The sequence below is a fragment of the Mustela nigripes genome, chromosome 5, assembly GCF_022355385.1.
Source record: "Mustela nigripes isolate SB6536 chromosome 5, MUSNIG.SB6536, whole genome shotgun sequence".
NCBI classification, from domain to species: Eukaryota; Metazoa; Chordata; class Mammalia; order Carnivora; family Mustelidae; genus Mustela; species Mustela nigripes.
In genome coordinates, this window is record NC_081561.1 from 36,254,803 (window position 1) to 36,279,425 (window position 24,623).

The following is a 24,623-nucleotide window of genomic DNA, read 5'->3' on the forward strand; positions in this document are numbered from 1 at the left end:
AGTGAATAACTTTTCTTTTAACGTATTATTTATAAAGACGCATCTACTATTTTTGAAGATATATTTACTCCCTAAAATCTTCTGGAGATATTTTAATGGATTGCTTGGTTTATTCAGTTGGCCTAATCTAAGGCAAAGATCGACAAATCAGTCAGGGGTTCAAGGAAAGATGGAAAGAGGTACCAGGTGCTTTAATGAGAGGCGCAGGAGTTAACATTCTGCTATGTCACATAACTGGAAATGATTTGGCAATTGCACAAGAGAGTTGTCTCTTTTATTAGCACACTCAAACAGCAGCAGAAAAACAACCTTCCATTTGATTCTTACTGAGATTTATTGTTTTTAATGATGCCACTTTTCAGAAGTATAGTCATGTGCTCACTTAGACAGGCTGACAAAGTGAAAACTTGTATGTGATGCAAAGTACCCTTTGGGCATAGATGAAGACATATATAGTGCAGTGACAAGTCAACTCAAACGCCCACAGCAGACAACAAACCCCACTCTCCCTTTCCCACGATCTGGCTCCCAATTTTGCACCATAGAACCTGCAATGGAAATCTGGCAAAACATAGAACACGGATGGCTGCCAACTGACATGAAAAGTAAATTTTATTAAACATGTTTACATACATGAGTTGTTCATTTTAAAAGCACAGGGGAGTGTTAAGACAAGTGGTCAAAATAGAAAGATACTATCCAATTATAATCAGTTGATTGTTGGCCACTAAGACAGAACGGAATCTAGTAGAAGTGCACCAATGCTCCAGTTCTTCCTGCTCAGCATGGTGAGGAGTGGTCAGTCTGTGCCCTGTGGAATGACGGGCAGATAAATCTGGCATGTGTAAATAATAATAAATAATTCACTTGGTGCAGGCAGTATGTCTATGGATTAAAACCTAGTGTGTACACAGTGTCTACATGTGGTACAGCCCCACGGTAGGAATCTACACCAAAATATTAATTAGAAGGAATTTGGTCCATACTACATCACGTTTTCCAGAGGGTAAAAAATAAAGTCCATCTATAGACATTTCACCCCAAACTCACAGACGGAGTCTGGCTAAAATCTGCAAAATGTCTATAACAAAAATGGATGGCTTAGATTTCTTGGTTATTTCATTATAGTAATTAACGAGCAAACTGTACAAGTACATGCAACATACAAGCTGGCCTAATGTGGAACTAACATACATTATTAAATAATCTTTTGTGTTTTTTTTTTCATTTTTTCTTCTCTTTTTAATTTTTTTAAATTTTATTTTATTTATTTATTTTTTTTTACAAAATGTGCATGCAGCTTTGAACAGTTCCAAGTCATGCTGCTCTATTTGTGTGATCACAAAAATTGAATGACTCATAAAAGGAGGGAGAACATATCAATGCACCTGCAGAGTCTGCAGTTTGTAGCACGTATACAGAATGTCACAAGGGAAATTCAAGGCCAAGAAAAACTCAAATGAAGAAACTACAAGTTGAAATTTGATTTTGTTTTATTCCCCACCCCCAAAGTAAGATACTTTGCATTAAAAAATCAAGCTTTGTGCTTGCATCAATCTCAAAGAAATGTAAACTAAAATTGGATAAAAACATTACTTTAGTGCAGAATATTTCAACTGGAATTTCCAGTGGAATACTGGACAGCTCATACCATGCTCTTTCCAGGGCAGATGGGTGTGTCCACACTGAGACATGGCTGAGAAGCCTGGGCATAGCTGAAAGTGTCTTAGGCTCAAATCTGTTTCTAGTCACCATTCTGGGAAGTCAAAAGTATGATTTAAACATATGAGCATATACTCTTTTGGGGAGATATCAGGAAGAAAAAGTTATTACAAGGAGTGTTTCCCAAAGTACAGTTATGCAGTTAGTTTTAATTCCCAGCATTAGTTGCAGATTGACTTCTTTAAAAGTCTTCCATAAAAGACAATGATAAAAATAAATTAACTTTTTAGAACACAGATTATTTTTCATTTAAGAAGAGTGGTTCTGTGATTATTTGTTTTAGAATATAACTTTTTGTATTCTGGATTTCCACACACAAGACTGAAGGATTCTAAAATGAAAGCCAGCGAAACCCTTCATTGGCCTCATCTTGCCTAGATGTTGAACACTTTGGGGAGATGCCACAGAGACTGTTTCAGCCCTTTTTTGGTGCTTTTCAGGAAAGAAAGGAAGGGTCTTTGTAAGCATCATGAGGCCTGTCATGACATCCAAAAACAAGTGGAAATAACAAATACAGTGAAAAATAAATCAAGAAACCAAAACCCAACAAATAGCACACAAATAAAACACACAGAAGAACAAAACTTCTCAAACACCAGGGAAATAACACTGCTTGTGGTCTGTGCAGAAACATGTAAAATACAACTTTTCAGAGTGAGAGTTTCCAGTTTGTTCAGTTTGGGGTGTGTGCATGCCTCTGTGTGTGTGTGTGTGTGTGTGTGTGTGTGTGTGTGTGTGCGCGCGTGCGCGTGCGCGTGTGTGTCTGGATTTGAAGTTTCCTCTTTTTCTGTTTGTCAGAAGCATCAGTGACTCTCACTAGCATGTTGACTCTTACTGTAATTTGATAGACTGCCTTGTTCTGTCATATGAAGCCAGGTTTTAAACAACAAGTGGGACATATTATTGAAAAACTACTACAGGCAAAACACAAGTTGATTGTCTGTCTTCAACAATGCTTTTGATCATGAAATATCTGGTTCAGATTATTATCCTGAAAGGTAGAGTTTCACTGGAATGACTCTGGTATGAGTTCACTATGAGCGGATGCAGGGAGGCCCAGTTGAACTTTCCAGAGATGACTGGGAAGCCCGGCGGGTTAGGGGAGTGAGTGTGGGATCCACCAGGGATGATGGTGGGAACAGCTTGTACCATCCGATTACCATACTGGATAGATCGAGTTCTTCCAACAAGATTTGAGCCACACCCATAAAGCATTTATGGTCCATTCTGCCGTAGTCTCCCCAGACTATCACCTGTGAGACAGAAAAACGCAATGAAACTTGAATGTCACTTTCTTTCACATTTGCAGAGTTGAAAGCAACTCTTCTGTCAAAGTGGGCCAGTCAGGGAAGCAGAGGAAATGAATGTAACTGATACCAAGAAGGTAGAACAGACAGAAAGATACTAACAATAAGGTGCTCAAAGAGACACTTCCCAATAACTTTTAGATTTGATAGAATTCAAGTAATGTTTCCCTAGTCAATGAGGGGTCTTAGCTACATAAACATGTTAAAGAAATAAATATACAAATTCAATACCTTCTTGAGTAACTACTATCTAGTAATGATGTGAGGGCCAGAGAGATATAGAAATTAAAATTTGTGAAAATTAGCCGGGCAAAACAACATATAATTCAATGTCCAGTGGAGTGTGTATACGATGGACTATGTATAAAGAATGAGAATGTGCATTACATTTCTTTTATATTATGTATTTGGTAGTGAAGGGACAGGTTGAAAAATAATTGTAAGTCATTGCTTTTTTTTTTTTTTAATTTATTTATTTATTTTAATTTTTTATTTTTTATAAACATATATTTTTATCCCCAGGGGTACAGGTCTGTGAATTACCAGGTTTACACACTTCACAGCACTCACCAAATCAAATACCCTCCCCAAAGTCCCTAAGTCATTGCTTTTTGAAAATTTGTGTGACAATCCTGATTTGATCAGATGATTAAGAAGTCAGAGAGTTTACAGGCAGTACAATCTGGGTCAGCTCCTACCGGAGTCAGATGACTTATTCAGTCATCTGAGTCACTGGAGTCAGATTACACTTATTCCTCCTCCTAAGTTCTGTTTTCCACTCTTCTGGTCATCTGTGAAGGTTCTCAACTGAACTCGTTCACCCGCTTATACAGGCAGGAGTGGCGAACCATGCCTTTTCAATTTACTGAGTAATTTTGCCAAATTATTTAATCTCTGTGATCCTCATACATAATCTTTCAAATGCGGATTGTGATATTTTAGGCACATGATAGTTAAAATGTTTAAAAGAAGTAATGTAATGGAGTGTCCGGGTGGTGCAGTCGGTTGACCATCTGACCCCTGGTCTTGGGGTTATGAGATGGAGCCCTGAGTTGGGCTCTGTGCTCAGCATGTAGTCTTTTTGGGATTCTCTCTCCCTCTGCTCCCCCTCCCCAACCACGTGCTCTCTCTAAAATAAATACATCTTTAAAAAAAGAAGTAATGGGGGCGCCTGGGTGGCTCAGTGGTTAAAGCCTCTGCCTTCGGCTCAAGTCATGATCCCAGGGTCCTGGGATCGAGCCCCTACCTACATCAGGCTCTCTGACAGCGGGGAGCCTGACTCCCCCTGTCTCTCTGCCTGCCTCTCTGCCTACTTGTGATCTCTCTCTGTCAAATAAATAAATTAAAAAAAAAAAAAAAGGAAAGAAGTAATTAATGTATGCAGTTACTTAACAATGTATCTGACATTCACCAGTCCTGAATATTCGCTTTTTCCTTCCTTCCTTCCTCTTTGTATCCCATGTCCGGCACACAGTAATGCTCAATAAACCATTAGCATCATTGGTCTTGATTATCTACCTATCTACCATCCTACCTACCAACTTACTTATCGAGAAGAGGGGATATGGGAAGCAGGGCAAAAGCAGAAGGAGGTGATGGAGAGAGGACAAAAAAGAAAGGAGAGAAAATAAAAATTATGTCTTCCCTTAGATCCATCAGATATTTTCAATACTACATATTGTTTGTATTGTAAATTAACAATCTATTTTTTTCTACTCAAAGATGTCACATTTCTCCTCCCTGAAATCTATTCTCTTCATGTTTGACCACCTCTTTAGTGTTTATATGAATAATGTGGACATTACTATGTAAACAGTCACACTGTTACTGACCTGAAGAACTTTACCCTGTGGGCTTTCGTCAAACACCAGGGACTGTTGATACAAAGGATCAAGGGTTTTTCGTGCAATTCTTGTCTTCTTCTTGGCTATACAGGCCCCGTTTTCCAAAAGATACACTTTGACGTATGGAGCTGAACAAAGTAATATTTAACATATAAGAAGTTAATCCTTCAAGTGAAATTGATTTGATTAGAGAATGTCTTATTAGAGAATTAGAGATGCTTAGTGAAAAGTTTCCTGTTGACTGTTTAAATCATTTCAAATTTCCGGTGCTCCATAAATTCTCTTTCTTAAGACTCTTAATGTTACCACAAGTGGCATTTTCATCATTCCCAGTAAAGTTCTGCCAAGTTAATCTAAGACTGACTGATCTGGGGTACAGCTGGCATCACGATTCAGGTATATAACTGAAAGCTCATTGTTTCCTTTTTATGCTTAAAACTGAAAAAAAAAATTCCATTTGTAAATGTGGAGAAAAAAAATAACCAACACACGCTAAGAAACAATCATAGCTAAACTTTTCTTAATTTAATAATACTCTTCGGGGTGCCTGGGTGGCTCAGTGGGTTAAAGCCTCTGCCTTCGGCTCAGGTCATGATCTCAGGGTCCTGGGATTGAGCCCCACATCAGGCTCTCTGCTCGGCAGGGATCCTGCTTCCTCCTCTCTCTCTGCCTGCCTCTCTGCCTACTTGTGATCTGTCTCTGCCACAGAAATAAATAAAATCTTTAAAAAATAATAATAATACTCTTCCTTATACTTTCTGACAGAATAATTGTACAAGGAAAACCCAGATCCATTTTTATAGAATCAAAGAATACAGAAAAGCTGCCTTTTTAATCAGTCAGATGATGCAAAATGGAGAACACAGAATTCAAATGCAGCAAATATTTTGATTGTTTTGCTTATGTCAGAGTCTCCTGTCCAAACTCAATACCGCCTTTCCTTACCGGGTGTGGACTTGGACCCAGGTTTTTGCGTGAGACTTCGTGCTCTAATAACTTCAACCTCTAACTGGCCCTTTTTATCCTCCATTCCAATTTGAATGTCACCTGCAAGTGGAAAGGAAGCAAATGTCTCAGCTTCTTTGCAGTTACACACAGTTAAAAAAAAAAAAAGAAATAGAGGTACACGACATTCTCCAGATTGTGATCGTCATGATTTTGATAAAACCCCTCCCATTTAGAGCTCCCTGCTTCTACATTTTTCCCCCTGCCTCCAAATCAGGTTTTGAAATGTTTTCCTTCATTTTTCTGGTACTAATCCATGTTATGAGAGTCCTATATTACTTTATAAATCACTTAATAACAACAAAACTGAAGTATTTTAGTTACTCTTTTAGTCTGGTAGGGTTTCTTATCCTTTATATAATCTAGTGTATAATACTTAGTAAAAGTATAATTATCTGTATTTCTGTTACCTAGAAAAAACCACTATTAATGTTTTGGTGAATATCCCTAGAAACCTCATAAATACTTTTTCTTTAACTCCTTTTCTCCCTTTATTCCTTCTTATCTATCTTTCTATCTCTCATCTATCTCTATCGTGACCATACATCCTCAATTCATTGACCGTAGGGACCAGTGAATGGTCATGTCATTACCTCAACCAGATCCCTGTTGATGGAAATACAAGTTATCTATGTTGTCGTTACTACAAATAATATTGCAATGAACAGCTTTATACAGAATTTTTGCACAGATTTTAAATTATTGGGTCTAGTTAAATGGACAATCAAAAATTCCATGCATATTGCTATGTACCCTTCAGAAAGCTTGTGCCCATTGGCACTACCACCAGAAGTATCTATCCTTCCATTTTCCACACCCACTAATAGGGGTATTAGGAGTATGTCTAATTTTTACCAATCGGATGGTTAAAAAGTGATAATTTGCATATTAATAGACATATCTCTAAATATTTTCAGTTTGTATCTGTTTACATTTTGCCTGTTCATGTCCTTTGGCCATTTTTACTAAAGTGCTCATCGTTTTCTGATTGATATGATAATTAGTTTCTGAAAATGCTAAATGTAATTATTTCTAATTTTTTTCTTAGTTAAATTCTCTCCATTTTCTCAGTTGTGAATTCTCTTTATTTGACAGGTCAGTTGATCAACTTTGTGGCTCTGGATTGTTCATTAGTTTTATAACTCTGTTTTAGACCTCAGCTCCCAGACTTCTCTTTTGTTTTTATTTTATTTTAGTTAAAAAATAAAACTGTTCTATAAGTCTTCTTATTAGTAAAAAAGAGTCCCATTATCTTTCTCAACTTCTTGCCTTCCAAAGGTCACTGCTTTCAAGATTTTCAATATTTTTATCTGATTTATTTTGTACTATTTGGCATCTACCTCCCTATTTCTAAATACTATACATATAAGGTATTTTTCTATATTTTTCAGTTTTAGATATTATTAATTGACTTCTAACTTCATTTTCTCTCACTGTATTCCTACCGCTGCCATATGCTTGACACTTAACTGTTATCCCAATATTGGACTCTATAATTATGATTATGTAACATTACTTAGAAATGAATGAACTAGAATACTGTGCTTACGTCTCATTTCTTGGACAGCTCTTCCTTTTTCCTATACTAAATGAGTGTCTTTTTAAAAAGCATCTGCATACATTTTTATGTATATATATTCAACCCCTTTTTCTCTCCTGCTTGTTGACCTCTTCCAAAAAATCAAACACATTAGGTATTCTGTAATTTTATTTTATGGATTCTGGCAATTTGGACAAAATCTTAATTAATTAATTAATTAATTTTATTATTTATTTTATTTTAATTTTACTTAAATTCAATTAGCCAGCATATAGTACATCATTAGACTTAGATGTAGAGCTCAACAATTCATCAGCTGTGTACAACACCTAGTGCAAATTGCTTTTGAAGCTTGCTGCAGCTGTTATCTTCAGATTTTTCCTCACTATTGTCTTGGGTATCCCAACCATTTCTCTCTTGTGTTAAAGCATTTATTTACTGGATCTTTTTTTTCCTTTTTTAGTTCCTATATTTTTAAGTTCACTTAGTTCATTTTATTGAGGTATATCCTCTAGTCACTTTCTGAGCAATGTTGTGTATGAGGAAAATATTCCAAGACCTTCCTTTGTCAGTATGTTATTTTTTATTCCAGCCTGAAACTTACCTGATAATTCGACTGGCTGTGGTACTCTACGTTGGAAATCAACTGTTACTTGGAATTTTTAAGGTAATACACAGTAGTCGTCTGGATCCCAGTATTATTATTGAGGAATCTGACTTTTGATGGGAATCTGACTTTTGATAATTCTGTATAGAATTATTTTTCCTCTTAGAAAATAGAGGATTTTCCGATCTCTGGTGTTGTGAGAGTCCATGATGATGTGCCTTTGTGGTGACCTATTTTTATGCATTTTGCTGAGAATTCCATGGAATCTCATGTCCTTCAGGGGAATAGTTATTGCACATGCTACATGTCATTTTCTCCTTTCATCATTTTCCTTTTAACTTAATTTAGGGTGTATCTTGCTAGTAGAAGTTTTCAGTTTATCTATCTTTGGTTTGATCCTTTGAAAGATTTTTCCCCATTCCAAGAGCAAAGAAACATCAAGTATTTTTTAGTATTTTCTAGTGTCTTTCTCCACACATGTTCTCTTTTATAATTGAGTATAAAATATATTTATAGGTTCTGAAGTAGGGAGGCAATTTCATTAATCTTTTTTGTTTGTTCAGTTTTGCCAGCATTCTTTACTGAATAATCCATCATCTTTCTATGCTGTGAAATGCTACCCTCATCTTACATTTGGGTCTGTTGTGGACTCTCTATGTTGACAAAGTTTTCTGACAGTTCAAAGATTTATGACTAACTTTATTCATTTCACATCATGTCTCAAATTAGAAACATGCATCAGAAATTAGAATAGTCATTTGAAGCCAGCAATACCCTTGCTCAAATGTTGCTTCTTACTTATATTACTATTATGATACTTTAAATGACCTTGTCGGTCATGAAACATCAGTTTTCCTGTGGGAAAAATGGTTCTTACCCATTGCAGGGGTGGCAAGTGTTTGGCGGCCAACAAGCTGAGCTGGTCCCAGTCCATCAAGAAAATCACTGAATTGACTGTCTGCTCCTAGTCGTACTCCAGGAAATATTAAGCTATTAGCAAAAGGATAAAAATCAAAACATTAGATCTCCTAGAATTCCTTTTATTAATTTCCATTTGACTACTAATTCTGATCACGAATCATAAACATGAGGCAGTTTACATAGACTCTTGGCATTCACTGCCTCTGAACCAAGTATGTGAAGTTCATCACTGACTGAGAAAAGGTCGAAATAAACTCTCAAGTTAAGAGCTGATGTTCTATTCAGGAGGGTGTCTTATAGTTTTTAATATATGAAGTTTTCTGGACATTTACAAATACAAATCCCTACATAAATATATTGTTGACATAAAATATGAGATACTAATTTTTATATCATGAATTTTACATAAATAATTGTTCATGAACATTCAGTAACATTAATGCTAAATTCAAAATGTGCCTGATAATGTCTTCAATATATGTTATAGCAAAGTATAAATTCTTGTTTACAGGTAAAAATGTTTCATTTATTCATTTTTTAATGAACTACATTTTTATATTATCTGAGATTTTCATTCAGTTCAAATGGAAGAGAATTGATTAGACTATGCCCATTTCTTTTTTCTTCAAAATAAAGCATTTTTTTTTAAAAAGACTTTATTTGTTTATGTGAGAGAGAGAGAGCACAAGCAGTGGGAGTGGGAGAGGGAGAAGCAGACTCCCCGACGAGCAGGGAGCCTGATGCGGGGCTCAATCCCAGGACCCAGAGATCACAACCTGAGAAGATGGTAGGCACTTAACCAGCTGAGCCACCCAGGCGCTGTCCATTTCTTACTCCACCCAACTGCCTGAACTCCCGGGGCTGGAAGCTCCAGCAGACAGTGAGTGTGCTCTTCTTGTTCACTGATGTATCCTGGGCAACAAGCACCATTCTTGCTATGTAGCGGGACCTCAGTGAGCATTTTTCAATAAACACATTTCTATAGGGATTTATTGTTTCCAATGTGCTTTTTCACGTATTATTTCCTCATAATCAAGGGAATTAGATAGGGCACATTTGATTGCATTTGGAGACTATGAAAATCAATCTGTAAGAGCCTAAGTGGCTTATCCACAGTGGAGGTAAATATTATTTATTAGTTTTATATCAGAAAATAATGTCTCCTGTCTTTCATTTGCACATTACATTATAATACTTCATCAAATAGTGACACTTTGTCAGCAAGTTCATCTCTGTAACTTTCATTCCTGCTGATGTTTGCTCTTAGCTATATCTTACTGGGAGCATACATACAAATCATTTGATCAAATAAACACTAGTTTCAGGAATAGGAAAGCATGTCATGAACATTAACTTGGCATAATTTTATTTCATCTTCCGAACAAAATTTAAAAATGCCAGTAGAGTAAATATAGTAATAATTTATTATAGTAATGATTTATATTATTAATAAAATAATAATAATATAGTAATAATTTATTACTATTAGATTGGTAAATGAGATTTCTGAATGGCAGTAAGTGAATAATTATAGAAAATTTGTACATGATCAATCCCCAAGTAATCCACTGCAGACTAATAATTTCTTAATTATAAGATCTATCACCTCAGTAAAAAGTTTAGTTTTATCAGAAAAATTCTCAAGCGTAGAAAAATGCAGGTTTTTTCTTTTTTGCGAGATCTATATGTAAAAGCATGTAAGTAAAACACAAATCTAGTTATATATTTTTAAGATTTTAAGATATATTTTAAGATTAATTAACTAAAACTCTTTAACAAGAAAAGTAATGAGGAAGATAAATTCTGTTTTTTTTTTCTAAGATAAAAATGAGTGGTGTTTTAAAGACAAAAAAATTATAATTGCTTATTATCAGAGTGTTAGACTTCCAACAACTCAGAAACAAAAAAATAGTTTGGAGAGAAGGAGGAATATGGGAAATCAGTTCTCAATTCTAAATTTCAATTCAGATTTTGGTGACTGGACCAGATAATGAGTTTTCCCACATGAAAATAACCCATTAAATGTAGCATTTCTACAGTAAACATCCAGGAAGGGACTATTGTGAGTTTTCTGGATGATGGAGACCGGTTTATTTATGTTAACTCAGCTTTTCTTCATACCTTTGAAAAGTCTGAGTGACCAGGTGCAGCAGAGTGTCCCTGTATACATATCATAATAGGTAAGGCTGTTTAAAACATGGAGGGTTGAACCCCTAGTTAAGTAGAGAAGCTCCACTGAAACCGCTGGCAGCTGTTATTTTTACCTTTGACCACACAACTGGTGGTTCTAAAGCCAAACAGAGGTGCTGACATCACTTACTTTCCCTCAGAGCTGTAACTGTTGATGCTGCCATCAGTAGACTCTCGACTTGGTTGCCTTACCATCTTCCTCATTTCGGCTGCCATTCCTGTTTCTGTGCTTCTCTGGATGGTGCTTTTTAACTTCTTGTGGCCTGACTCTGACAAGAGAGAGGAAAAGAAACTCTAAGTTTTGTTTAGACCATCTCTCCCCAAATACTGACTGATTCTGCAAATAAAACAATGATGCATATAATTAAAAGTTTACTCAGAAAAAGAGAGTCTAAGAGAATGATCTGGTTAGCTACATCTCTTTGCCAACATATGCTTTGGCCAAGAGGGTAGTCGTGGAGGGCAGACCACTGCCCCAGGCCCAGAGACGGCCTGAACCTCAGTGAACCAAAATGAGCTCACTGTAACATTGCTGCTGAAGTGACCACTGCAGTGAAAAGCGGGATTTGGCACTGAACGGCATTATGTGGAAAGATGAGGCCAAAGAACCTAAAAGATTTTTCCTCAGTCTGGAGTGTTCCAAATGTATGGGAACAGACCTAATGATTGGGCCTTGTCCTTTAAAGGAGGAGATGCGCAGGGAACCAGACATGGAAAATAGCACAGTTTTGACCATTTTATCAATAATCCCATAAAGAGAAACGGTAGTATTTCGTTTAATGCTTTTTGAAACACTTGACCATACACAGGCTCATTTGAGATGGCACAGAGCATACCTATGCTCCATAGGACAGGTATTATCTTAACTCGAAGCCTTTTGGCTCTCTCATGGCTTGTCACCTCAGCTGCATGACTTCTGACTGGCAGTTTTGGGTGTGAGTCTCTTTTTGTATCTTGAATTATAATGACCGATCATTTTCTTGACAAATTCTAAGTTCAGAGCAACCCTCCTCAAGCCACTTTGAGACACACTAACCGGCATTCTACTCATACCATGGAAATGAAATTCTAAAACACTTATCGGATTAGAACAGTATCAAAGTGTTAGACAAATACTTAGACTTTTAATACCCGCCCCAGTTTTAACATCTACACATTTGATACACATTTCTGATTTTCTTTCAATTTTCCATACAGCAGCCTTTAATACCCATTAATATATGCTCTGTATGCATCTATGTATGTGTATAAACACAGAAAGGCTCCAACCCCCATAAAACCTTTGTGAAGTAGGTGCCCCCAAACATTCCTAGATTAACCATAGGAAAGACTGCTGTTTTCCTCTCCTATTTGGTCACTGCAATCCTTTTGTACTTTGCCTAATTAAAAAAAAAAATTGATTATGCTATATGGACTCAGTGATGAATATTCTCTACATAAGAGCCATGGCAGTTCCTTAAAAACATAAATCTGAATATGTCATTCCCTTGCTCAAGATCTTGTGCCGGTTTATCATCAAAACTAAAAGAAAAGCCAAAATTGTTACTATGGTTCGTAAAATGCTCCCGGCCTCCTCTCAGATCTCACGCGCTGCCTGTCTTCCTGTCCTTGCCCTCCCGTTGCATGGTCTTCCTGAATTTTCTCGAACACTCCAAGCATGCTGCTTCAGGGCCTGCCTTCCTGTCTTTCCCTTCTGAATTTCTTGCCTTGCTTCCTCACTTTGTTCAGGTCTCTGTGCAAATGTCACCCCCTCAGAGAGGCTTTTTCTCATCCTTATCATTTTCCATCTCCTTGCCATGCTTGGTATTTCTTTATAGCGCTGCTCTGCATTAAACTTCTATTATTTGTTTCCCCAATTAGAATTTCATCTCTAGGAGGAGAGGAACATTGTGAATATTGCTCACTGTTATCCCTAGTGTCTAGAACATTGTTAGAAACTCAGTAACAAGATCACACATTTTCCTCATTCCGTTTAATGTAACTATAATACAAACATGTCTCTATTTTTTTAAAATGATTGCACCATTAGGTGGTGTCATAATTAAGGCATCTCCGTACTGATGAGCTCTTGGAATGTTTCCAGTTTACAGGAGAGTTTTTATAGAACAAATGTCTAGAGGTTGCATGCCAGTGAAAGGGTAGGAATCTGTTTTGTCTTAATAGCTATTCCTAAATTGCCATTTAGAAACATAGTAATTTAAATCACTCCTACCAACATTCATATGGATGTACCCACTTTCCCACCCTTAGATGGGATTCTTTACTCTTCCCCCTTCTAGACGCTATCTTGCCTATTTGACTTGTCATTGTAGAATTTGTACACTTACTGAAGGTAGTGACTTCATTTATTGACTTTCTAGTGCTGTTTGATTGATTGACTGATTGTGCCTTCTTCTCAAATGCAGCTCCTTTATGAAGTCACTATGGTAGAGCAACATTTCATTCATGCACCCATACTGGCTACAGTCCACTTCGGGGGTAAAAGGCAAGCTCCAGCCCTGTGTTACTGAAGGGAGCTAAGCAGTGTTATGCAAATGTTTCCCCAAAGCTGTGGGAGGCAATAAACCCAGGGTGGGACACCAAATTCTTACTGAGAAAAAGGACTATCATAGTTAGAAAAACGAGAGCAAACTTGAAATCTAAATGGTGTGGTGACTCTGGAAACTGGAGGAGAAACAGTTAAGACAATCAGTAGTGGGGAAGTTTGGTTACTTGTTCATTCAGTTTTTCATGTACCCATCCAACAAATATTTACTAAGCACCTACTATGTTTCACACACGATTCTGGTGCTGGGGATATATTGATGAATGACAAAGTTCCTGCTATCATGGAGCTTACATTCTCATGTGTGTATACAATCAAGGTAATGAACAAATAAACAAATATATGCTTGGTAATAAGCGCTATGGAAAAAAACCATGAATGATAAGCGGGGAGAGAGAGTGACAGGGTAGAGCGGCAATGATTTTATTATAAAGGGGTTATGGTCTCATTAATCATCAGTCCGGAGCAAGTGAGGACACAGGCTGTGAGGGAACAGCGAAGCAACATGGGTGGCGGGACTGGTCCTGCTGACTGCGTGGGAGGAGGCTTGTGAGTAATGGTGATCGGAGGGGGCCACTGTCTTCTCAGTCGTGCACAGCTTTCCTCTGCAGTCTTTCCAATGTTGATGTTGACTCTGGCCAAAACGCTCTGTGGCCAGAGATCTCAGGGCTCTGTGTGCACCTGGCAGTGCAGGTGACAGATGCAGAGTGGGCTCATCAAGTAGGCTATCATTTCCTAACACAGGTTTCACAAGGTTGTCACTTAATACATATTTGTTCAAGGAATGAAAAATTAAAAGTGAAGTCTACTAATTTGTTTACATAATTTAATTGGGACATCAAGTATACTTAACAAAGGGTATATTTACAGAGTGCCCTAACATTCTTAGAGTAGTTTTAAAACTTAATAGCTTCCAAAATGGAAATGCTACCCACTCTGAGAGAACATCATTTGACAAGCTGGTTATTCAACTTTCTTTTAGAGTTACTTAATTTTATGAATTTGAATATATTTTTAATTTTAAAGTTTTTGTTTTAGTCCTTTTGAAGACAGCAAATATGGACTGATACCTAGTTTTTGTCTTATTCATATTAATAAATATTCAATGAAAAGAGATTTGATGAACTACACAATTTGCAAAGGCCCAGGTAAAAACTGCATAAACAGTTCTAGCTATTAATTTGTCTTCTTTAAATTCACAATAGCTTTAAGACTATTAAGAATGCAAGGGTTGCAAAAACTTTGTTTTGTAGATGTGGAAACTCATTTTGGAGAATTTTAACTCATGCAACAAATACTTGTTCAGCGGTTACACTGAGCTTTTTCCAGATCCTGGTGAAACAGCAATGAACGCAGCAGACAAAAATCCCTGCCCTAATGGATTCGTACACTCTAGTGAGTATAATGATTTGCTCAAAATTATGACAGTGAGCAGCAGAAGCTGGATTGGATCAGTCTTGTGACCATTCCTTTATACCACAATTTAGGAAAACACAGTCTAATTTCATTTTACAAACAGAACAGTGGTTTAGCTACACAGATATTTTCATGTACACATTCTCATATGGGCTTACAAATTCATTTAAAAATTTTGTTAAAAGCACATATAGTCTATACAAGTACAAAGGTATATAATTATCTAAATCTGTCTCTGTAAATATGTTGTGACTATAGCATACATATATGTTCCATATATGTAATTTTAAAAATATCAATACCATGCATTAAACTACTAAATGACATCACCATTATTTAACAATTATTTGTATCCATTGAAGAATCATTTACCTGGTTAAGACATGAAGTCTCCTATCAAATCTTGATATGAAACCTTTGACTTGAAAATACTGTCCCAAATATTATACAAAGAACAAAAGGATTAGAAAACTCACCTATTTTAATACTCTGTATTCAGAAACACATGAAAAAAAATCAGTAAAATCCTTATCATTTGGGAACAATTATTTTCCCCTGCTTTGGAAGAACTTTCCCTTCCAGAATGTCTTCTTTACATATTAATTATTTCTTTCTTTTCATAGTAAGAGATATATGTTACATTTAGAAACAACCCCTTGATGTATTAATTCATTCTGTAAATACTCATTGAGCACCAAGTACCTATAGTCTAATTGGTAGTTTTCTAGATGTTGGAGCCACAACAGTCATAAGACAGGATAGTACACATGAGCAATTAAATAAGTTATGATAATTTTAGAGCTGGTAGTCATCATGAAAAACAAAAACAAAAAGAAGAGACTCTCCCAGTGGAGTGAGTTACTTTTGATCCACTGGGCAGAGAGGGCCACTTCTTTTTTTTTTTTTTAAGATTTTATTTATTTATTTGACAGACAGAGATCACAAGTAGGCAGAGAGGCAGGCAGAGAGAGAGGAGGAAGAAGGCTCCCTGCCGGGGAGGGAGCCTGATGCGGGGCTCGATCCCAGGACCCTGAGATCATGACCTGAGCTGAAGGCAGAGGCTTTAACCCACTGAGCCACCCAGGAACCTGGAGAAGGCCACTTCTGAGAACGTAAAATAGGAACCAGCTTTGCAAGGATCTGAAGGAAGTATTATCTAGGCAGAAGGAGCCAGGTGCAAGAGCCTGAAAAGTGATGAACTTTCCTTGGCTCGTCTGAGAAAGCTCTGAAAAGCTGAAGTAAGATGGATGAGGAGAAGATGGGACTGGGAGAGTCTGTAAGACCTGGGGGTGGGGGGGGAGCTGCTGGAAAACAACCCGGGTTTTGTTCTGAGTATAATGGGAAGCCACGGAGAAGGGTTGTGATCTGATTTACATTTTCAAAGCATTGTTCTAGCTATTGTGTGGAGGATGAATTGTAGGAACTAGAAGTGGAAAGTTACTTTCCGAACTAAGAAGAGATAAATAGTGACTTAGGTTAGGGAAGTAGCGTCAGAGATCAGGGAAGAGGGTAAGCTTCGATTATATTCTGAAGCAGAATGGACAGTACTTGCCCAATTAGATGTCTAAGTGGTTCAGAAAGAAGAACAAATCCATTGACTTTGAGGTTTTTCGTCAGGATAACTAGTTGAATGGTAGTGTCATTTACTGAAAAGGAAGAATTCAGTAAATGGTGGAAATGATGAGTTCCCTTGTAGATGTTTGAGGGGCTTCCTAAATAGCCATGTGGACAGTAAAGGAGGAAGTGGGTGTATGATCAGGACCACCAGGGACAGGCTAGGGTTGGAATTAGGACAAGTGGTACTTAGACACACAGACAGGATATATTGGCATACAGATGGAATTAAAAATCTACAGTACTTATGAGGAATTTAAGAAACAAGACAGAGGATCTTAGGGGAAGGGAGGGGAAAGATGAAACCAGAGAGGGAGACAAACCGTAAGAGCCTCTTAATCTCAGGAAATAAACTGAGGAAATAAACTGCTGAAGTGGAGGGGTGGGAGAGATGGGGCGGCTGAGTGATGGACACTGGAGAGGGTATATGCTGTGGTGAGTGCTGTGAATTGTGTAAGACTGAAGAATCACAGACGTGTACCCCTGAAAAAAATAATACAGTATATGTTAATAACAAAAATCAATAGTACTAAATGTAATAGGGAGGAAGTATAGATAGAGATAAAAATAATAGACAAAATATTGGTGAGTGCTGTGAAGTGTGTAAACCTGGTGATTCACAGACCTGTACCCCTGGGGATAAAAATATATGTTTATAAAAAATAAAAAATTAAAAAAAAATAATAGACAAAATAGAGCCCAGGCTATTTTCCATATTTAGAGGTCCTGAAGAACGTCAAGACTGTTAAAGAGCATACAAAGGAAGGCAATTTAAGGCATGGGGGAAAATGGTAAGTGTCATGGTGCAGAAATCGGAAGAATAAAGTGTTATAGGTAAACAAAACAAAACAAAACAAAAGTGTTGTTTACCACTTAGAATTTTAGTAAGAAAGAGACACAGTGTGCCTGGGTGGCTCAGTCAGTTAAGCATCTGCCTTGGGCTCAGGTCATCAAGTCCCTCATCGGGCTCTCAGCTCAGTGGGGAGCCTACTTTTCCTCTACCCTCCACCGAGCTAGTGCTTGAGCATTCTCTCTCTCTCTCTCAAATAAATAAACAAAATCTTAAAAAGAATAAAATAGGCACAGAAGTGATGATAAGGGCCCAGCTCCAGGGAGATCACTGATTTTTTTTTTTAAGATTTTATTTATGTATTTGACAGACAGAGATCACAAGTAGGCAGAGGCAGGTGGGGAGGGGGCACAGGCTCCCCACTAAGCAGAGAAACTGATGTGGGGCTCAATCCCAGGAGCCTGAGATCATGACTTGAGCCCCAGGCAGAGGCCCAACCCACTGAGCCACCCAGGCACCCCGGAGATGACTGATTTTAAGCATAGATTTGGTGAAGAAGTAGGGCTGGGACTTTAAAGAAATGGCCAATCAGAGGAGAGAATGAGAAATAAGTAACTACAGGGAGCTCCTATGACTATTTTTTTTATTGTTATTTTATTTTTTTATTTTTTATAAACATTTATTTTTATCCCCAGGGGTACAGGTCTGTGAATCACCAGGTTTTGAAAAGGTTTGTTGTGATTGAGCGGTACTATTTAAAGAGTTGCACAGGATATGTAAAGGTTGTCTATTTTTTTTTTTTTAAGATTTTATTTATTTATTTATTTGTCAGAGAGAGAGGGAGAGAGAGCGAGCACAGGCAGAAAGAATGGCAGGCAGAGGCAGAGGGAGAAGCAGGATCCCTGCCGAGCAAGGAGCCTGATGTGGGACTCGATCCCAGGACGCTGGGATCATGACCTGAGCCGAAGGCAGCTGCTCAACCAACTGAGCCACCCAGGCGTCCCAAGGTTGTTTATTTTTTAAGATATGTGACATTAGAGCCTGTTTCTATGTGGATGGGAATGGTTAAATGCATAAGATAAAACATAACATTTTCAGATCTAATATTATTGGTTGGAAAGGTAGATTAAAAATAGATCATGTCGGGGCGCCTGGGTGGCTCAGTGGGTTAGGGTCTCTGCCTTCAGCTCAAGTCATGATCCCGGGGTCCCGGGATTGAGCCCCGCATCGGGCTCTCTGCTCCGCAGGGAGCCTATTTCCTCCTGCCTCTCTGCCTAGTTGTGATTTCTCTCTGTCAAATAAATAAAATATATATATATATAAAACAAAAAATAACATAGATCATGTCTGACAAATCGTCTTTCCATCAAAGTATTCTCTAATGTCCAATGAATAGTCAATTTTGTCAATTAATTGGAAAAATAAGTAAAAGACTAGCATTTAGTTGATTAAACAATTTGGATCCAAAAGATTAAATGCAGTAATATCCTATTAGCTCATGAAGAAAAACTATAGAGAAGAAGAGTCTTTTGGTTAGTCTGAAAATGAAACTGAGATCAGTGATAAAAATTATTATTTTTTTATGTACAGAGACAAAATTCAGTTGTGTTTTTAAAAAGAAAAGTTGTTATAGTTAATATGTTCTGGTCATTCATTCCCTTGGTTACTTACTCAACAAACTATTCTCTGAGTGCTTTGGCTCCAGGGCAGTATATGGAAGAGTAGAAAGGAAAGAGGCCCTGACCCCAGCCACGTCACTGCCGAACCGGACAGACTGACAAGCGGACGTTTAATTGTGATTCAGTCTAAGTACAACACAGAGGACTTATTTTATATTTATCTAGCCTTAGGTATTTGTCTTATGTATATACTCAGTAATATGGAGAGAGGAAGAGAAAGGGAAGAGAAGGAACAATTTAAACAGCGAGTATGTGTCTGCGCTGGCATTGCCACTAACCGAACATGTAACCTGGTGAGGTCATGAGATGAGAAATGCAAATCTTCTCTTCCTTTACTTTGTTTCAGTTCCTGAAGAGAATCTGGTATTTATGATCTCTAAAAGAGGCTTCCTAAAAAAAAAAAAACAAAACCCCAAAACAACCAACCCCTTTATCTGGTGTGCAAACGAAGCAGCAGCAATTACAGACAAACTGACAGTACTGGATACACTGGGAGGCGAGATCAGTATCCCAGGGATTTTGAAAGGGAATTTTAACTCCATGCAAGTGATGAGTGGGGGGTGGGGTGGGATTTGTATTTTAGGTTAAGAGAGCAGCATATTTAAAGGTCCTGACATGATAAAGAACATAGTCCCCTGAGAAAGCTACCTTTCCAGAATGCCCACACTTCTGTGAATGGTGAGAGAGGGTGCCAGGGCAGGCTCACACAGGTCTCTCCTCTAAGGCTCTCAAGATGTACCATTACGTATCATTTGGGTGGCTGTTGTACTGTTATTAATTAATGTTATTAATGTTCTTAATCATCTCAAGGTCTTGGTCTTCCATAATGCCAATATTACCCATATAAAGTTATGTGTAATTTGTATTACATACAACCTGATATAGAGGTAGACTCAAAGGTCTTCAATAATCATTCTTTACCCCTTTGTTTGATGTCCGATGCTCCCAATGTTGTCATAACCATGTAGAAATCTTGGAGGTAATCTGTTTTAATAGTGCCACGGCTTTTCTTTCCAAGTTTTTAAACAAACAAAAATGTTCCTTTTCAGTAATGCCAAAGTTTTTAAAATATATTTTGTCCCAATCCAAATAAGTACAACTTATAAAAACTTCATAGATCTGGAGATTATTTTTAGAAAATTGCATGAAGGCTCTTTGACTTTATGGGTTCCCTCCTTTAACCTCCATGTTAATCCTACAGCCATAAAGTCCACAATTTTCCTTTCTTCTTCTTTTTTCCAGAGACTTAAAATGAAAGAAATACAGTGGTTGAGAAAATAAAATAATAAATAATAATAAAATATAATCATAATTATATATCATATATAATTATATTATATGTAAGTACTTACATATATTATATGTCTATATTATATTATATATAAATATAATAAAAATAAATTAAATAAAATTAAAAAATAAAAATAGTATCATTAAGAATTTTCTTGTGAGACAATGGAATAATTCCCTTGATGATATTTTCAGAATACTTCAAAATCTTTGTTAGCTATGTGCCTATCCTTTTTTTATTTCACTGCCATAATCCAAGAGGTAAAATGTTTTCTTTTGCTGCCATACTTTAAGTTCTCTGAAGCTACGACTTTAGAAAAGGGATTCATCTGAACTGAACACTACCCTGTATTTTTCCAGCTCTTCTGTGGCTAATAATTCTCTGGTCAGAGGCCTGGTGTTGCTCTGAGCTGCTGTACGGCCTGCCTGTCATAGCCGCTCACTTCACTCAACCACACTTGATCTTTTCAGCAAAATATCTGCCAAAGTCACAGTGATTTTCCCTCCTGCCTGGCTGGTGAAAATGTCAGCAATAGCAAGTTTGAGATGCTCTTTTAAATAATTTTCATATTGAATTTGATAAGGCTGCCAAAAAATATTTAGATGAAGAGGTTTACCGTCACTGAAACATACCATCTGCACCATATCCTATTTTGGCCAAATGGGAGCAGTCAAATGCGGAACTTCTCACTGCTGCAAACTGATTTTGTAGTCTTGGTGTTTCCACAGTGTTTCAGTGTTATGGACTCCTCCCCTGATCCAATACATAGGTTGAAATTCTAACCCTGAGTATTTCAGGGTTTTTGGAGACGGGGCCTTTACAGAGGTGATTAAGTTAACACTGCTAAGGAGGCCGCAATCCCCACCTTTTTGGTTTTCTTATGAGAAGAAGGCATTAGGACACCGAAAGATAACCCCATGGGAAGAGGGCAGCCATTTGTAAGCCAGAAAGAAAGGCCTCAGAAGAAAGCAAACCTACCCACAACTTGATCATGGACTTCCAGCATTGAGAACTGTGAGAATATAACTATCTGTTATTTTAACCACCCTCTCTCTGGTACTTTGCTATGGTGGCCTTAGCAAACTAATACATCTAGGGAGTGGATACTGTTACTTTAATACTCTAAGGCCATCTTGTAATTTAATAAATTGTGATATTTAAGTGTAATTTAAAGCACCTAGGGATATATAATCACCTAAACAGTCTGAGGGTGAGATTAAGCACCAAACACTGGGATTAACTTGTTGGTCTGAAGTGTACCTGGATATACCTATATCATTTATTAACAACCCTTAATGTTCAGAAAATAAGGTCTTAGATTTATTATCTCAGGAGTAGTAAATATATCACGTTTGGATCAATTTTTCTTTTTGTTTTTTAACTCTCCTTTAGTCTAAATTAATATCATAGATGAATCTGAGTTTTATGTATTGATTATAAATCTAGAATATCTCCTTACTATCTACAATCCTGACTGTAAAAATAAAACAATACTTTAGGGTAAACCTTGTTTTAGGGTATATTTTGGGTTTTGTTTTGATTTTTAAATTTTTGTTTAAATTCAAGGTATTACTACTTAGAGAATCTTTCCTCCTATCCAGTTTCAAAAGGAAGACTACCATTCGAAGTGCTGGCTGAATAGGAAGTTGTTAGGCAGTTCTGAAACCTGCATGTTTGGATGCAAGTACCAGCTCTACCACAGCAGCTTCCTTGGCCTGTCTCTATTCCTTACCTTCCTTATCTATGAAAGGAGGAGGATAATAACATCTAGCTCACAGGATGATTTTGTGTAGTAAGTGAGATAATCCATGTAAAGCACTCAGGACAGTGTTCAGCACCTATTTAAGTTATGTAGCATTACACAGTAAGATCTTCAGTATTTTGTACAGATTAAGTCTCCAAGTTGAGTGATGCTAATTCCCCCTTGCTCTACTCAAAACACATGTTTCTGTGCCTCATATTTAACTCAAAATATTATTTTGAATATTATTTAGAATAAAGTATAAATTGTAACATGTCACAGAGACTACTTGTGTTCCCAATACCCATTTTTTTTTCCCCTTTTCTCTTAGAGATAGAACTCCCCCAGCCTACTAGCTAAAGACCAACCACATATCCCTTTCCTTCTCCTCTCTTGATGGCATGGAGGACGTAATGGTGGGAACTGTAGTAACTACTTTGGACCTCAAGATGGAAGCACTTGTTGAAGTTGGCACAGCGTGGATGCCTAACATGATGGACCCACTATAACCCCTGGACTGTTTTTTTTTGTTTGTTTTTTTTTTTAAAGATTTTTTTTTATTTGACAGAGAGAGAGAGAGAGAGAGAGAGAGAGAGATAGATCATAAGTAGGCAGAGAGGCAGGCAGAACGAGAGGGAGAAGCAGGCTCCCTGCTGAGCAGAGAGCCCAATGTGGGGCTTGATCCCAGGACCCTGAGATCATGACCTAAGCCCAAGGCAGAGGCTTAATCCACTAAGCCACCCAGGTGCCCCCCCCACCTGGACTGTTATATGATACTCTTGATTAAGCCACTGTATCTAAGGGTATCTTGTTACAGCAGCCTATCCTATATCATAGTACATAGTATTCTAAATACTATAAATAAACATTTAAAAAAATAAAATAGTAATTTTATGAACAGTACTGTCAATTCTTTAACTTTAGATATGAAACTTGGGTTATATTGGATTGTTCCTCTATAGTTTTATAGGTGAAAATTAAGGCTCTTCTTCTAACAATAAAGTTAATGGAAATTTTTCTTCCTCTATGAAGTGTCAGAGTATCTAGGGTTAGAAAGGGAGAAACTAGCAATAAATAATGTTCATTAAATATTGTTATTGTAGACAGGACTTCTGGGAAAGATGGTGGAATAGGATGATCATTGGCTCAATTTGTCCCATGGATACACCTAGATAATACCCACATCAATGTAAATAACTAGAAAATGACCCGAACACTGGTAGAACAGACTCTCCACAGCTAAATATAGAGAACAGTCCACACTGAAGAAGGTAGGAAAAGCGAAGATGTGTTGGAAGCCAAATGGATCCATAGGAGTGTCTATGAGAGGGAGGAATACTACAAGACTCTTATGAAGAGAGGAGAAGAGCTCCCAGGTATGGGAATCCACATTGGGAAAATGAATTCACATAGCATTTGGCTTGGAAAAGCAGAGGGTCCTAACTTTTTGAGTTCTTATAATCAGTGGGGCTTACCACCTAGAACCTTAGAAATCAGTGGGTCTGGCTCTGGGAGAGCTGGAAGGCAAGAGGAAACCTTAAAGAGACAGCACAACAAACAGCACCACTGAGATAAAGCATAGAAGTGTAGTTTAAAAAACACCTAGGATATGCAGGAAGGTGATTTGTTTAATACTTTCAGAGCACATGGTAGAAGGGCAGAGATCATTGGGAGACTTCTGCAAGAAAAAGAGAGCTGGTGGGTGCCATTTTCCCCCTCCATCCCCAAGCCTAGATACACAGACACCTATGGAAACCAGCACAGCATGAACACTCTCCACCTAGCTTGCTAATAGCAGGCCCCGCCCTTACACACTTCTGTGGATTCACTCTCTCCATCCAGCCGTAGGTATGAGTTTTTCTGCTCTCCCTGAGGAGAGAAAACTCCCTGAGTTTTCCTGCTCTCTCCTCACAACAAATAGGCATGGAACTTGCTGATGGTGAGTCCCACCTGTGCTCTTGTTCACACCTGACCCTTCTAATACATCCTTGGCAGGAGCCCATCCAAGTGGTGCCAGAAGCCCAGCAAGCAAGCAGTCCCAACAGGGGCTGGCACCATTCCAAAGTAACTCCTGCCCCAAGGAGAGGGTAAAATAGCTACATATACCAGGCCAGCTGGCCCCAGCAGTGGGCTGGGAGCAGAATTCTAGTCTGACTGCAAGCCACACCCATCAATGAAAGCTTCTCAGGAACAACAAAGGGAAAATGCCATGTAGTTCAGTGTTACTTCATCTCTGGCAAACTCCTGGTTTGACTCACCCAAGGTGGCCCCAGACTGGTCCACTAACAACACAGGGACCAAACCCTGCCTACAACATGGAAAGAGAGCGACTGCAGATGACTGAGGGCAAAAGCAGCTCAGCCACAATAGTAGGGCACATGCAACATACATAGGAGACACCCCTGAAATGC

General features: G+C 37.7%; 1 protein-coding gene across 1 annotated transcript in view; it reads right to left on the reverse strand.

Moving 5' to 3' along the window:
* Positions 1–257: 257 nt before the first annotated feature.
* RIMS1 (regulating synaptic membrane exocytosis 1) overlaps positions 258–24,623 on the reverse strand; it is a 492,355-nt gene continuing 467,989 nt past the window's right edge. Inside the window, exons 26-30 of the mRNA XM_059401539.1 lie at positions 11,267–11,405; positions 8,903–9,015; positions 5,819–5,920; positions 4,862–5,001; positions 258–2,975 (exon numbers count right to left, since the gene is read on the reverse strand). Of these exons, the coding sequence (XP_059257522.1) occupies positions 2,757–2,975; positions 4,862–5,001; positions 5,819–5,920; positions 8,903–9,015; positions 11,267–11,405 (713 nt within the window). The 3' untranslated portion in view covers positions 258–2,756. The remainder of the gene's footprint in view (positions 2,976–4,861; positions 5,002–5,818; positions 5,921–8,902; positions 9,016–11,266; positions 11,406–24,623) is intronic.